This window comes from Rutilus rutilus (genome assembly GCF_951802725.1).
Source record: "Rutilus rutilus genome assembly, chromosome: 2".
Lineage (NCBI taxonomy): Eukaryota > Metazoa > Chordata > Actinopteri > Cypriniformes > Leuciscidae > Rutilus > Rutilus rutilus.
This window is the reverse complement of record NC_140210.1, coordinates 15,482,660-15,499,113: the sequence shown is the minus strand read 5'-3', so window position 1 is coordinate 15,499,113 and position 16,454 is coordinate 15,482,660. Positions and strand designations below refer to the sequence as shown.

At 34.8% G+C, this 16,454-nt stretch overlaps 1 protein-coding gene across 1 annotated transcript; it reads right to left on the bottom strand.

The window, feature by feature from the left end:
- tapt1b (transmembrane anterior posterior transformation 1b) lies at positions 1-16,048 on the bottom strand. The gene is made up of 14 exons (XM_084394167.1): positions 15,803-16,048; positions 12,347-12,477; positions 11,132-11,250; positions 8,623-8,785; positions 8,403-8,538; positions 6,938-7,035; positions 6,716-6,785; positions 6,555-6,635; positions 6,361-6,470; positions 4,325-4,384; positions 4,085-4,153; positions 3,711-3,787; positions 2,463-2,629; positions 1-2,370 (listed from the first exon to the last, which is right to left on the bottom strand). The coding sequence occupies exons 1-14, from the start codon at positions 15,990-15,992 to the stop codon at positions 2,138-2,140; spliced, it is 1,704 nt and encodes a 567-aa protein (XP_084250293.1). The 5' UTR covers positions 15,993-16,048; the 3' UTR covers positions 1-2,137.
- Between the last annotated feature and the right edge of the window lie 406 nt (positions 16,049-16,454).

Below are 16,454 nucleotides of genomic sequence, written 5' to 3'. Positions count from 1 at the left end.
TAGAAAACAACAAAACTTTAATTAACACAACGCCCTGATTTCTCCCCCCGATTCAGTCTCTGAAGCATCCCATTCAAGGGATGCGACATCGTCGTTCCTCTTCAGTTTCTACAGGAAACACAAGTTTGCAAGAAACTTATGCTGAAGCCAATATGGGTACATAAACACACCGAAAACAACAAACTGATATTGATCAGCGAGAAAACAGTAGTGAAGTCCAGCAGTGTGGAAATAACTTGGATGTTTGTCTTTTTCAGTATTTCCAGATAAATGGATATGAGTATGTATTACAAAGGTTCAGTCAAGCAAAGCCATCCTTTTGGTTATTGATCCAGTCAAACTTCAATCTTATTTCAAAAGGTGATTTAACCCATGGGAATGCACAGGTAATTACATTGAAAAGCACAACAAAACCAAACGTTGCTTATAGTGGTCTCTCTTTTAAAAAAATAAGAAAAAGTATTTCTAACATCAGTGTTTCAAATGTTTAAAAAAAATGAGAAATGCTCTTTGATTTAATTTTGGCAGTTTAAGTCAAGTGAATGCTTCTGAACATGATATGAAAAGTGTTTGCGTTAGTTTGATAACGGAGAGTAAATGAATCCTTGGCATATTTGATATTTTCAGCTTAATACATTTCCTAAATGAAACGGAGCACCTTACATAATATGACAGACTCATATGAGTGTGAATTGTCAGACTGAATGCCACCATATTACAAAGCAAAGCAATTATAGCCACACATTTGTAATACAAGTAATACAAATTCCTAATTCAATCAAAAACAAAAAATGTCACCTGACCTCCAGTCAGATCTAAGAGATATGATTATGAAAGAGAATATGAAAACTATTTTTTTTAAGACAGTGTGGTCTGTTATGCAAAGTAAGTGTTTAACAAAAATTATTCTCTGTGGTGATAATGCACTCCAGTAAGTTCTTTAAGCACTATACATGCATTATTTCTGATCATGGGCACTCATCACTGGTTTAGAAATTGAAACTCTGACTCATTGTTATTCGCTTACATCACTGGCTTCTGATGCTCATAGATCTGTAAATACATTAGGGGCCAATTTCTTCAAAATACTCTCAAAATATTAGCAAAAGGTTCAATATTCAACTTTGCTTTGGTCAAGATTCTGACTTTTGGAATGTTGTCAACTGACTATTTAGCATCTGCTCCCAACATCAGCACCAATGTATGATGTTCATTAAATCTGCTGCTCTTGGTACAATAAGATAAAGACTTTCCATCCCTAAATGGAAAATATTTCATTACCTCATTTTAGCTGGCAAATCGCATTATGCTAGTCCAGCTACTCAGTTTTGTTTCCATGCGACTATCTTGCATTAATCTATGATCCTTTCATTCAGATGCAAACTTATTCTACGATGTAAATCAATCGGCATATCACAAACATGCATTTTAGCAGAGTATCACATCCTCGTAATGGCCCTTTAAATGGTCCTTACTTGAAACGATGTACAACTTTTTTTTTGTCTTTGGAAACCCTGTCTTCAAACTCAAAGAACGGTCTTAAAAATAGAAATAAATAAAAATGTGAAAAGGTGTTTTAGACTGCTTCCTGCTTTCACTCGAAGACACAAAGAAAACCTGCGTAACACATCTGCAATTACAAAACTACACTTCGGTATTGACTAACTGAACAAGAAGTTTTATACCCAGTTTTGTCATTTGTTTTGGAGCACTGCAGATCAAATGTTCATGTTTTTTTTTAATCCTACCAAATGTAATCTAATTTTAGAATATAATCCATCCCGTTCCCTCTTTTTCTTCATGGGCATCCTCTATGAAAGAAGAGCACAGTGACCACTGGACCAAGATCTCTCCCGCCGTCCAAAGGTGATCTTGAACCTCTTGAAAGCTTTGAAACTTCACTGGGTGGATTCCAAATGGGTAAAACTATGTGTGTGTGTGTGTGTGTGTGTTGATATGATTGTCTGTGAATGAGTGTGTTTAAGTCTTAAATAAATTAGATGCATCATTTATTAATAAATATCCTGCAGTTTCTCGCTGTCCCATTCCAACGAGCTTAAGTTCAAATGTCAAACGAATCAAGCTGGCGGGCATTTCAGTGCATAACTGGCATCAAACTTGAGGGTGCGTGTTAATGTCAGTCGATACGGTTACCGCAGATAGTAAAGCGGTCAATCTCCAGCAAGTCTTTTTTGGGCGCCCTGTGTGTAAGCTCAGTATCGTCCTGAATAAGGCTTTTATCTTCTGATTCATCTGGTGTTGTGAGGAACTGATCTGATTCGCTGGTGGGGATCTGAGGGGCGGGGCATTCATCCCTTTGGGTGGGTTGAGCGGTGACTGATGCAGACATGCCCTCCTCCGCTGGTTCACCTTCAGAGGGGGACACAATTAGTCAGAGAGAACAAAACCTTTATAAGACTTTCAAACTATTTTCTCTCTGTTTTCAAGGTTTCTTGTGTTACCTGGTGGTTCTCGTGTGTGTTTGGTCCGGTTTGCTCTGCTGGACACTCTGCTGGGAGTTGCAGAGGGGGGATTTTGAAACAGCTTCTCCTCCATATTTGCCTCTTTCACATACATACAGGATTTCCCCAATAACAATATACTGTTCAGCACCTTCAGGGTGATCATTCTGAATAAACGCACAGAAACACACAGACTCAGTGCAACATTTGGATTTGATACATTACTGTTCAAAAGTGTGCGAAACAAAATCCTTTGGGGTCCAATTTTCACGATTGCTATATCTAGTTGCTTATTAGCATGCATATTACTAGGATATTGGCTGTTTATTAGTACTTATAAAGCACATATTAATGCCTTATTCTGCATGCTCATATTCTACCCAATACCTACACTTAACTGCCTTTCTAACTATTAGCATAATAAGCAATAATTAAGAGTTTATTGAGGCAAAAGTCATAGTTAATAGTTTTTTTAATAGTGAGAATTGGACCCTAAACTAAAGTGTGACCCTGCCTTTATTTGATCAAAAATACAGTAATATTGTGAAATATTAGTTTACACTTTATTTAAAGGCGAGCTTGTTATAGTGTAATTATTAAACATTTAAATACTGAGTAATAATAATGTACTTACCATAGGGTTATAATTAGGGTTTAGTTTAGTTGCATGTAATTATGCATAATTTATAGTTATTACAACAGTAACTACATGTAACGTGTAACAAGGACACTGTAAAATAAAGTGTTATCAAATATTATTACAATTTAAAATAATTTTCTTGTATTTTAATATAAGTAATTTATTCCTATGGTGGAAAAGCTGAATTTTCAGCATCACTACTCCAGTTTTCAACGTCAAATGATCCTCCAGAAATCTGTCTAATATACAGATTTGGTGCTCAAGAACCATTTATTATTACTATGACAGTTGGAAATGGTTGTGCTGTGTAATGAAGCGTGGAAATATTGTTTCCTTTGAGGAACAGAAAGTATGAAGAACAGTATTTATTTGAAATAGAAATATTTTGTAACATTATAAATGTCTTTAGTGTTCTTCTGAATAAAAGTATAATTTAAAAAAATAAAAAGAAAAATAATTGATCCCAAAAATATATTAAATTAAATTGAATACATTTAGAAACTGTTAAAACAAGAAAATATTATTTATTAAAAATTAATGTATATATTTATTAAAATATAATTGATTCAAAAAAACTACTTTTGAACTGAAATAATGTAAACTCATACCCCAGGTAGAAGAGCACGACACATACAATGGACAGAGAGCCCTGGATCTTCACAGAACTGGTCACCACCCGGATCAACTGTCAATCACATATCATGAGTATAACTAATAACAGTTACTACACATCACAGTACCTTCACTGTTAATGGCTTTCAAAGTACTGAAAAATACAACTTGTGTAAGTGAATACAGTGCAGTCTACATAAGTCACTTTAAGTGATAAAAACAACACAATAAGGTATATTAACAAGAGCTGTGCAACAACATGACAAATTGTAAATGAATGCAAACATTGTAAAGGATTTATGTTCTTGCTTTTACATTGTACTGTGTGACAGATGTGGTATTGTGATTAAATAAAGACGAGGCAGGTTACCAGTAAAGCAAGAGGAAGAGGAATGAAGCCCATCCTCCTGGACACACTGTCACTGTAGTCTGTGTATGCCTGGAAAACACACATATTTCAGTATTTGATTAATAAAGCTGGACGAACATCATTCCTCTCAATTAAAATAATCGATCATCTTTGATACATGATTTGATATACACTTGGCTAAACGTTCGGAAGATTACAGTCTTGCTTAAAAAGGGTCTCTGATATGATAAATGCACTTACATTTTTCTGTCTGCTGCTGACCAGATCAAAGGCCAAGCTCGCTCTGTATTCACTGTAGACCTGCACAAACACACGCACGCACACACACACAGTTACAAGGAATTATGACTTGCGATTCAGTAACAAAGTCAAATATAAAATCAGTAAACTAAAAAGGCACATTAGAATGATTCCATCAAATAACTTTTTTTAACCTTTTTTAAAGGGTTAGTTCACCAATGTTAGTATAAACATTCATCAACGCACACATCAGTCTTGGTAAACAGAAGCTCAAGCATGCTTGCTTGACGTACGAGAACCAAACGGTTCAATTCACGTTTAATACGTTTTAAAATGTTATTTATTTCTATGACAGCAAAGCTGAATTTTCAATCTAGTGTGCTGACCTGGTGCTCAAGAAACATTTCTCATTATCAAACATGTTGAAAACAGTTGCGCTGCTCAATATTTTTTGTGGAAATTGTGAAACATTTTTGATTAGAAAGAACAGCATTTATTTAAAATAGAAATCTTTTGTAACGTTGTAAATGTCACTTTTGATCCATTTAATGCGAACTTGCTGAATAAAAGTATTAACTTGCTGAATAAAGTAAATAAACTTTTGTGTAATTGGTAACAATTAAGCGTTTGGCTAAAATGCTGGTTCTGATTAAAAAAATCAATTTGAGCCATTTAATAAAAAATACATAAACATTAAATTGTATATTGAATATGAATTATTCCAACTTGTTTATTTTGGCTAGTGTCCACCTCTAGGAAAAATACAGTACAGGAGAGAGAGAAAAGTGTGCACGTATGTGCTGTGACACTAATCTTCCTGCCTAAACTAAGCAGATCTGTCTCTAATCCCTGCCAGTAACTACACTCCTCTTTCTGTTATTACATATCGCCCCCCCCCCCCCGCCCCCCGCCACATTGTATTTTTCCTGCTTAACCCCTATTTTGTTCATCTGTTCCCTCTATTTTTCCTCTTTCAGACACTTGTTAAGGGACAGTTTAGTTTGTAGTATCACTGATCCTTCATTTGATGAGTATCTCAACAGCAGAGGGGCTCTACACTGGACAGACGCTGAGCTCTGTGTGTGCTGATAGATTTGGGTCAGTGGGTCTGTCAGGGTTACCCAAGACACTGAGAGCGGTGCTGATTTTCAGACACAGCCCCAAAGGAAACCTGTATCTCTTTGTAAAGGCTTCTTCACGACTGAGACAGAGGTTTTTGTTTTTTTAGACAAGAAGGAACAGTCTAGAATATGTGCATAAGGAAACCCTTTGACTTAATTAGGTCATGTCACAGTTCTCATGTTCTGTTTTTCTTTAGTTTATTCTAGATAAAAGTTAGATGGATACATGTATCACTAATACTTATTGTCATTTCAGTAGCGTTAGGTCACCCTAAAAAAAAACCTTCTCTTTGCTCTAGACCTACTTCCCAAGTTACTGTAGTTCACTTGTAGGTGATCCAGTGTTCATATAATCTACCTATAGTGTTTCATATTTAAACTACTGTCTTCTCAAAATATTAATGGCAGAATTTACCCAAAATTGAAAATGATCCCTTTAATCACAACCACAACAACATGATACCAGCAGAAGTATCATGATATCAATTAGTATGATGATACAAGGCCAACTCATGTTGTATGAAGGCAAATCTTTTAGCTCTGACAGAAAGTGGTGTGTATTGCTTTTAGGGTTTGTTATTAAATATTATATTATTTATTTGTATTTAACATTACACAATTACATAATTATTATTATATTTGAATATTAACTATACTACAAAATGATTATATATTTGCTATTTTGGTAAAAAATATTAAAAATGTATATTTCACTGATGCCAAATTAATTAACCTTTTAATCTTTTGTCAGGATAACAAGCACATCAGCATATTTTATTAATATGTTTTTATGTTTATATATGTATTTGTAATATGTCTAACATATAATCTATTTTATGATTACCGTCTAAGGAATACTTTGGCGCTGCCAGTATTTTAAGCCTGATATACAGTGCAACAATAATTTGAACTCACATCTGCTGTGATGTCGTTAAACTTGGTGATGAAGGCATGTTTGACAACGTCCACTGCAATCTCTGAGGCGATTACCATACAGACATCAGGAAACAACACCCACAGGTGATCTATGAGCAATAATCAATGATTAATACACACATCGATGTTGCGTATACACAAATTCTGAGATGTGTCAGTTGTTAACCAGATACCTGGATTCCAGGAGAACTGCTCCATGTTTCTGAGACAGACGATTAGTAAGAGTGTGTAGTTTGTAAATCTTTCTTTAATGTCTGTAATGAGAAAGACAGATAGGAACACTGAGACAATTCATCAGTGACAGTTTGAGAAGACTTTATTTACATGGACCTACCACTATTGGACATCTGGAAGAGGTTGTTTTTCTCAAATTTCTTGAATACGCTTCCTTTGATCTCAACAAACTACATAAAGAAAAACATACATTAATATAAACCCTACAAAAGAAGGTGCGAAAGTATGTGCTGCTGTATAATGTAATATACAGAGACAAATGTAGAGACTAAAGTCATTTGTAGTGTATTTAATTTAACAAACTAACTGTGCACGCACTCACATTATTAGACATCATGATGGTGAGCAGTGACTTGTTATGTGAATTGAAAGCCACGTTCAGTGTGGTGGCCTGAACCATAATTAGAATGGCATGTAGGACTGCATTATTAATTAAGGAAAGTTATAACTTATGACAGATTGCAATATGACAACTGTGACACAAAACTTGATTTAAATTAAATCGTAAAAATTCATAAAAATACAACAGAGCAGTTTCAGTGTAGTTAAAGACACCTTGTGGTGAAAATCAAGCTTTTAATGTTGTTTATATGTTTATGTGGTGTTTTTAATGTGCTTTAAAGGAGAACTCCGGACAATTTTAACATTGAGCTAATTTTTTTGTACATTTGGAGTGCTGCCAGTACAGAGAACAACGACAAAAATCGGGGTTGACTACACCGTGTTATCCTCTTTTTAAAATTTGCACCCTGTTGACTTCAATGGGGCAAGTTTTAAACCTGCTTTTAGCCTCTTAACATCCTTGATGTGTCATTACAAGTGCACAGGTCATGTGAGTGATTCCTTCTGAGTGAACGCGGGTGAATCTGACTGCAGTAGATGTGAAAGAAATATATAAAAAATGATGTTTATTCAGCCAGCGCACATACCTGTATTTACATCCTGTTTTCGGTCGAAGTCCACAGTAGTCGATTGTCGAGTTCACGCGCGTGATCATAGGTACTAAACCTATGCGCGTGAACTCGACAATTGACTACTGTGGACTTCGACCGAAAACAGGATGTAAATACAGGTATGTGTGCTGGCTGAATAAACATCATTTTTATTAATATCTTTCACATCTACTGCAGTCAGATTCACCCGCGTTCACTCCGAAGGAATCACTCACATGACCTGTGCACTTGTAATGACACATCAAGGATGTTAAGAGGCTAAAAGCAGGTTTAAAACTTGCCCCATTGAAGTCAACAGGGTGCAAATTTTAAAAAGAGGATAACACGGTGTAGTCAACCCCGATTTTTGTCGTTGTTCTCTGTACTGACAGCACTCCAAATGTACAAAAAAATGAGCTCAATGTCAAAACTGACCGGAGTTCTCCTTTAAGACAAACCATGTGTAAATTCATAAGTCAACATCATTGCTGAGTATTTTCTCCTTAAAACTGCAGTGAACCAAAGACAGTCTCAAAAACACGGTTTGAAATCGCGGGTGAGTGAGTGGAGGCTAATTTGCATATTCATAGAATTGCTTATACTAAATGAGGCAAGGGTGTACATTCAAGCTATATGAAGAGTTTTTACAGGGGGACTTCAAATATATTTCGTACAGAACTTGTAACTGTAGTTGTGATTACTAACTTGTTAGTTCTGTATTTTTGTATTAATTTTACTATTACACACTATATATTAAATAGCAGAGCTTGAGAATTTATTCAGATCTACATAAAATTGTCATTATATCCAAATATGACTATGTGACATTTAAAACAAAGCTGGTGTGAAGGATACAGACGTAGAGAACAGCCATGAAGAAATGTGGGATGACTCCTATATGAGCTCTCTTTCTCTCTTTTGGTTCAGTGGCAGTCCAGTACAAAGCATCCAAAATATCCTGACCGAAAGACGAAAACAAGCGATCTGCCACCTAGAGGAGAAACACAGAGTGTGTGTCAATTCACCTACTACTGTTAATATAATAGTAACAAATGTGAGTGTTGTGATACTGTACCTCCAGCATGTTGTAGATGATGTAGAGTTTTATGACAGACTGACCCCGGATAAGGTGGTACATCATGGAATAATCCACATAATGCATCATGAAATAACACAGAACCATGATAAAACCCTTCAGAACATCACACACCTGAGCGGGCTGCAAGATACGAGATCCACTGCACACACACACACACACACACACACGCATAGACAAGACAAAACATTTTCTGGTTAAATTGGTTCCATAGACATCTGGAATTACCTAATGGAAGAGTAGCTGATTATAATCACAAAGTTCTGTTGGTAAGATCTTCCACACACACACACAGCCACTGGGTTAGTGATCACGAGTCACACTCTCAGTGGTTCATGCGTCATGCTAAAGATTTTACAACACATGACTTGTGCTGGGGGAAGATCAGCAGTGTAAACGTACCCAAAAACATCAAATAAAGCTGTTATAAAACATTTATTAACATTATTCTAAAACACAGCATTAAAATATTTAGTATTTTAATCCTATCCTAATTAAAGGCGAAAACGGCAAAAATTCATTTCATTAAATTAGTTACTTTATTAATTTTCACTTTAAACTGAGCTAATTTAACTATAATTTAAATATTAACAAAATGTAAATATTTGCTGTAACAAAAATTCCATAATGAGTTTTACTTAATGACCCGATGCATCATTATAGGGTTCTAATTCTATCATCATTTACTCATCCTCAAGTTGTTCCAAACCTGTATGAATTTCTCTCTTCTGCTGAAAACAAAAGAAGAACGTTGGGAACTAACACTATTTTTATTTTCCTACTATGGAAGTCAATGTGGTACATCAACTGTTTGGCTACCGACATTCTTCAAAATATCTTCTTTTGTGTTCAGCAGAAGAAAGAAATTCATACAGGTATGGAACAAAATGAGGGCGAGTAAATAATGACTTGGGTGAACTAAAAGATTTTTGGGTGAACTATCCCTTTAAATATGAAACTTGTCACAATTCATGAATGATTGTTTCAGTGTGACTCATAATTATTTACATAAATATGCTTAAATCATAAAATGTAATTAGAAAGCCTAATGGTAGGAAATAGGAATCCACTGTAGTGGATTACTGATAAGAACAATATAACAAGTTTTACTTTCACATGCTCAAGAATTGTATTAGTTAAGTGACTATTTGCTGCAGATGTAAACGGCACCTGCACTTGCACATAGAACAGGATTATGCACATCAATAATACAAATTTGATGTTGTCAAAGTACCAGGCAGTTACAGCATTTTTTGTGTAAATGACCTGAGCTCTTAAAAAATGCATTATAATAGTACATACGACTACCGTTCAAAAGTTTGGGGTTAGTAAGAGTTTTTGTTTTTAAACACAAATTAATTATTTTATTCAACCAGGACACTTTAAACTGATCAAAAATGACAGTAAATGAATTAATAATGTTACAAAAGATTTAAAAATGTTCTATTGTCATGGTTTCCACAAAAGTATGAATCAATAAAACACTGATAATAAGAAGAAATGTTTCTTGAGCATCAAATCAGCAAGATTTCTTAAGGATCACGTGACACTGAAGACTGGAGTAATGCCTGCTGAAAATACAGCTTTGCCATCACAGGAAAAATGACATTTTAAAATATATTCAAATAGAAAACTGTTATTTTAAATAACTGTATTTTTGATCAAATAAATGCATCGTTGGTGAACATAAGATACATCTTTCAAGGACATTAAAAAAATCCCCAAAACCTCAAACGGCAATGCATATTGATATACTATTATAAAAGTTTGTTTCTAGATAAAATGCACATTGTTAGTATTTACACTGAGGTGCTAACATTCCTTTACACATAATAGGCTTTGCCCAATTATATTTTAAGAAATTAATTGTACGTAATACATGCACTGAATTTCCATCATCAGATGCATTTTACAACCCTAATAATAACATATTACATTAATTTATTGCATTAATCATTTGTTTCTCCTTTGCTTGTTTACTGTGATCACACTGCCATCCTGTGACTGATCATGCAAGTACACCCTAAAGACAGAAAGAACAACATGGCCGTTCTGAGAATGATCCCAGCTGATTTTAGTATTCCAGTGTGAAATCAAAGCACAACAGTGCAAAATTAGACAGCTATGGCAATGGAAGCGAGTGAAAGAGAGTGTGTGTATGAATGTGTGTTTGAACACAGCCGCTGCAATCATACCAGCACGGGTGTGTGTGCTTAAAGCAGCTGCAGTCATTTTTTCTGCATACCTGCTCTTTTTGCAGTAGGGACATATACTAGCTCTGCAGGCAGAAGAATATATGCACAATCATTTTGGGTTTAAGTGTGTGTAGTTGTGTGTGTGTGTGTGTGTGTGTGTCTGTAATAACACTGTGAAAGAAAAAAAGTAGAGCGCTCAGATGTTTCAACCTGTTGGTTTATCAGAATCGTATTACAGTCCTACTTTTGGGAACATTGCTCTGAGCATATCCTGAGTACAGTGTGTGTATTACCTGAGGCCACAGCAGGGCAGTGTCAGCAGTCTGATCAGGGCCAGAAGCACTCTGAGGGGCAGCAGAGTGAACACGTACAGAAACACATCCAGACACAGGAAAAACCCAAAGATCATCAGCTACAGAGAGAGAGAGAGAGAGAGAGAGAGAGAGAGAGAGAGAGAGATCAGTGGTAGTCCTGGATGTGGTATAACTTACTTCAAAGGCTCAGTCTGTCAACCTCCAAAATTACAAAAAAAGCACCATAAATTTCATTAAAGTAGTAGATAAAACTTGTGCGCTTATTGCAAATATTCTTGTAGCTATTTGATAGCTTTGTGTAAAGAACAGACCTTTAGATGCATCATGTCAGGTTTGACAAAAATGTCACATGACTGATCCGTTCCTTCAATTTGAAAACAAAATTCTTGAATAATGTTTCAAATATTTATTTGGTAACACTTTAAAATAAGGTTTAATTTGTTAACTTCAACTAACCATGAGCAATACATTTGTTAAACTTTTGTAAATTTTAGTTAATAAAAATACAGCTATTGATTGTTTGTTCATGTTACTTCACAGTGCATTAACTAATGATAACAAATACCACTTTTGATTTTAATAATGTATTTGTAAATGCTGCAATTAACATTAGCAAAAATTAATAAATGCTGTAGAAGTGCAGTTCATTATTAGTTCATGTTAACTAATGTAGTTAACTTATGTTAACCAATGAAACCCTACTGTAAAGTATTACCATTTATTTGTATATTTATGTACAAATTTAGAAAATACATTATTTTTTATAATAAAAATCTATTTATAAAATATAACACGTTATTATGTTTTAATAAACAGTTAAAAAACTACATTATATTTATAATGAACTTTTTTATAAATAAGACAAGAGTAAATCATTAATTTAATTAAATGTTTAATTTAATTAAGCTTAATTATTTCTACCCATAAAAAAAAAAAAAAACATAAATGTAAACACTGAGAAGAAATCAACATGACATAACCACCACCAAGGGAGTGAGTTTGGGACACATCTGTTTTCAGATGAGGGGAGTGTTAGGAACATATTCTAACATTAATAATATTATTTCATTATAATACATCATTATGGTTTTAATTCTTTTGGTTGGCAGATAAATAAAACAACGCACAGTGTGATGAATGATACTGTACTGAATAGTTATTTCATTGAGTAGTTTGTGCCGATGTGTTTGGTACCTTCTCCAGTTCTTTTGGAATACGCAGGCAGGTGTAAACCTTCTCTCTCCGCTCGGTGTATTTGGCCTCATTGTGTTCCAGAAAATATCCTCTGGTCAACTCAGCACTAATAAACCTCACCAGAGAGAGATCTGCACACAGACACACAAGTAAACACACACATGAATGTGTAGTCACATGCATCCAGCACAATGAAACCATTTTCCTCATTATTTAGCACTATACTGTACACACAGAGAAGTGCAGAGGATGGAAGCTCAAAATGTTCCTGTGTGTGTGAAAGGAGGATGAATAAACAAGTGCACCAGCATCTCTCCATCTCTCTCAAATATGAACCATTATTAAAAAAAATAGTCCACTTGTGAAAATGCCGTTATGGTTTTAGAATTCAGTTTTCCAGTATTGGATTTTGTTTTCCAATTTAGGATTTTAGATCATTTACTAATTAAAATTAATGTCAATTTTATTTGCAAATACATTATTTCTTTAAAACTTTGTGAGTTGTGGATTGTGGGTCTTATATAGTAGTGATGTTGTTTGCATTGCAACAGCGAAATAATTCAGTTGTTTTTAGCAACCTGTAATAATGCTGAAAGGTTAAAACAACAAAACAAAACAAAACAAAAAGTTGGATGCAAAAAATGACCAATAAGCCCTTCGAGTATTTCATTTTTGTGCATAATGATTAATTTCTTTGTTTTACATTTTTAAAAACTCTAACGATTAAATCGTTAAAAGATCATGATCTCGATTAAAACACCCATGCAATCTTATCCCTAAATGACAACGATTCAGTCATGTCTATTAAACCTTTGACGAGTACGATCACAGCGAACTGTTGTTGATCCAGAGAGAGCAGTTGTCAAGTGTTGGTATGAAACAGCTTCACTGTCTTTTTAACCATACTCTATAATTATTTCTGTGTTAAATATTCAAATTGTCACAGAAGTACTCCGATAAAAGTTGACAGTCCGGATATAAACGCTGATGTCTATGGTAGCAATAAAAAAAAAAAGGAGTAAATCACCTCTTGAAAGTAACTTACCTTTACAAGATTGTATCGATTACATTGTTACACCAGTAGGTGGTGACAAGTGACTGTTAACAAATGTACTTGTCATTGAATTATTCATTAAGAGATTCGTTCGAAAACGCTGATTCATCCAGTAATAAAACAAGTGAAGTCTTAATAAGCGAGTCAGTGAATCATTCATTCAAACCGATTTTTTGATTTTTTTATTAACTGAATATTTTTTTTAATAGAATGCTCCAATTCACATTTTTTTCAGAACGTCTAGTAAATGACATGTTATTTTGTTAAGCTGTCTATTCAGAATAATTGGAGAATCATGATCTCTATTTTAAACAAAAATAGAGAAAAATGCGATTCTCAATTCATCCCGAATCGTACAGACTTGAATAGCAATCTTCAAACAAAGCCACAATAAGCAACTTTTTATTATGTTTTCATATCACAGCAGTAAAGGTTTCGTGATTTAATCAGGAACATTGTTGACACAGTTGCTGTGTGACGGTGGTTCTCACACTCGATCTACAGCAGAGCAGATCAGTGACATAAAAGTTCAATTTAAGTGGAACAGAAAGTCCCCGGACTGTTTTTAGTGCATGTTTATGTTGACCTAAGGCCAAACGTGTTGTGATAAGGGCAAGAAAGCGTCCTGAGTTGAACGGCACACATTGCAAATGTGTTCTGTTGCCAACACACACACAGTACTTTCTATTTTTAACGGTAATAGAGAAGGATAAACTTGAGGATGAACACAGTGGAGAGAAAGAGCGAGAGAGAGCCATGATACCGGATTCTCCTCTGTGTGTGAGTGTCTTATAAGTTACATGATAAAATATAAGTACATTTATCATCCAACAAACACCTGTCATCCATTTTGCTCTCTGAGCTCATGACACAACCTCTAAAAGCTTTCTAAAAGAAAAGCACAGAAAAGATGCCCTCGGTTTCATATATTCCATCCATCTAAAAGGTTGAGGAGTTTTTTGGATCAACTTCGGCTTCATGCGTTCTGTTCCAACTCAGGGATTCCCAAAACTTTTTTGGTAAGACAAACATTGCTGCAAAAATAATTAGCCTACTTGAAGTAAGATTTTAAGTTAATTTTAGTCATTTAACAATGCATTCACAAGTTCAGTTTCTATGTCTGATGTTTGCAGATAACTAATACAATCAGGAATGAATAAAATTAGGCTAGAGTGTTATTTTTATCATTTTTATACTATTTATAGGCCTAATTAATTATTAGCATCAACTCACAAACGCTTCACCACAAAAGCCTCTGCAATTCTAGTAGCATTATCCTTGCTTCTTACATAGCCTAAACAAACAACCACACTAAAATCCCAGCACTAATGATAACTATATAAAGACTGTTTTATTTTATGAACATGAAGCAATTCATTTCCTTATTCATTTCCATGAATTTTCCAGGCAGGGAAAAAACTGTTTGGACCCACTTTAAATGGTCTATATACTACTATGTAGTATAATAGCACTTATTGTGTAGCCTAGATACATGTTTTTTTTTTACATAGTTTAGGCTATATTTTTTTTATATGTATTTGTAATTCTATCTATTACAATGTTGACCCTTCCCTTACACATTAACCCACCTAAACCTTACCATACCACCAAACCTGTCCCTAACCTTACCCATATCCCACCGCAATAGCAGCAAGTGTTCTGCAATACAACATGAAAACAATACATTGTACCTAACAATTGTTTTTTACACAAGTACTAAGACACGTAACATAAAGTGGGACTTTTAAATTTCCTGCAGAAATCTTGCTTCATAATAACTTCGATTAATAACCATTAACATATCAGCGATTCATGTGCATTCAAGTATGAATATAAATGATGATGCAACGTTAGGTGATAATTTTGATTATGCATGTTTCCACTAATTATTGCATTACATAATGTTAATACTAAGAGTTACTGTTCCTAAGCAACCTCGTGTAAACAGATCTATAACATCAGGTCGTTACATCTTCACACCTGATCGGCTGTCTTGATCCTTGTGCTTCTAAAGTTAAGTTAGTCTCATTATGCAAGAGGCTGAATGTGTCACATGAGCAACACTGGTAATTGCGGTACCTTAAATAAACAAATGGATGTCGAACTATCTGATCTTGTTAAAGGTAAACAAACTGTAGTAACTGATAATGCTGCAGACAGTAAGTTAGATAGATGCAATGCATTATGGTTGTGGCTGTTGTGTGTGGCAGGTTCAAAAACTGCCTAGCTTCCTAACGTTACCTAGACAGTATTTTGCCGCGTTGTAACGTTTAAATCAAACATTGCTTACCTAGATCTTTGTGACGTGCTTATGATGCTGATGCATACAGTCTATGTAGACAGCTCACTAGATTGAAAATAATGTGTGTTTAGCGCACAGAGCCGCTGTCTGTCACTCTTACCTGACACATTGCTCTTTCTCTCTTTGCATTTCGCCTTCCTCTCGTAAAACCCCAGAGTTTCTGTAACGTCTGACGCAGCGGCTTGCTTCTCCGTCTTTTTGACGCCGCTGAAGAGTCGTTTCTCCTTCTCCTTATCCTCATTTTCAGTCTCATTTTCGTCTCCAAGCCCCGCCGCTACTGAGTCCGCCATCTTCCCCACAGACACAACATTCAGGCGTCACTGCCTACGTCACTACACATGACTACAATTCCCATAATGCAGCTGGACAAATACATACACACACAAGCAAATCCTCTAGTCTAAACCATGTTTTAATGACTTTATTCTTCTTAAATCAGTTATAACAGTTCTTAATTCGGATTAGTATGTGTTCAGACGTTAAATTTCATATGACTCGGATTATGTGAAAAACACAAAAAATGAACAGAATGCTCGTGCACACTCTTCCTTTTCCCTCGAGCTCAGCTGAACGAAATAGCAAGAGCAGAATCAATATATAAATACATATTGTCAATATAATGAAAAATATATCACAAATGTTAAAGGGATGTTAAAGCAATTTTGCATTGCTAAGCTCATCAAGATGGCACATCGATGTTTATATGTGAATAAAATCTTAAATTCAATCTGTTTATCATAAGTCTCTTCAGA

Bases quoted from the DNA above. Each gene is read 5' to 3' on its own strand.
- tapt1b (XM_084394167.1), bottom strand. From the start codon at position 15,992: ATGGCGGACTCAGTAGCGGCGGGGCTTGGAGACGAAAATGAGACTGAA. The intron at 7,036-8,402 runs GTATCCTTCACA...TTAATAATGCAG, and splicing joins CATGGCTGTTCTCTACGTCT to TCCTACATGCCATTCTAATT. The intron at 4,385-6,360 runs GTGAGTTCAAAT...GTGTTTGTGCAG, and splicing joins TTAACGACATCACAGCAGAT to GTCTACAGTGAATACAGAGC.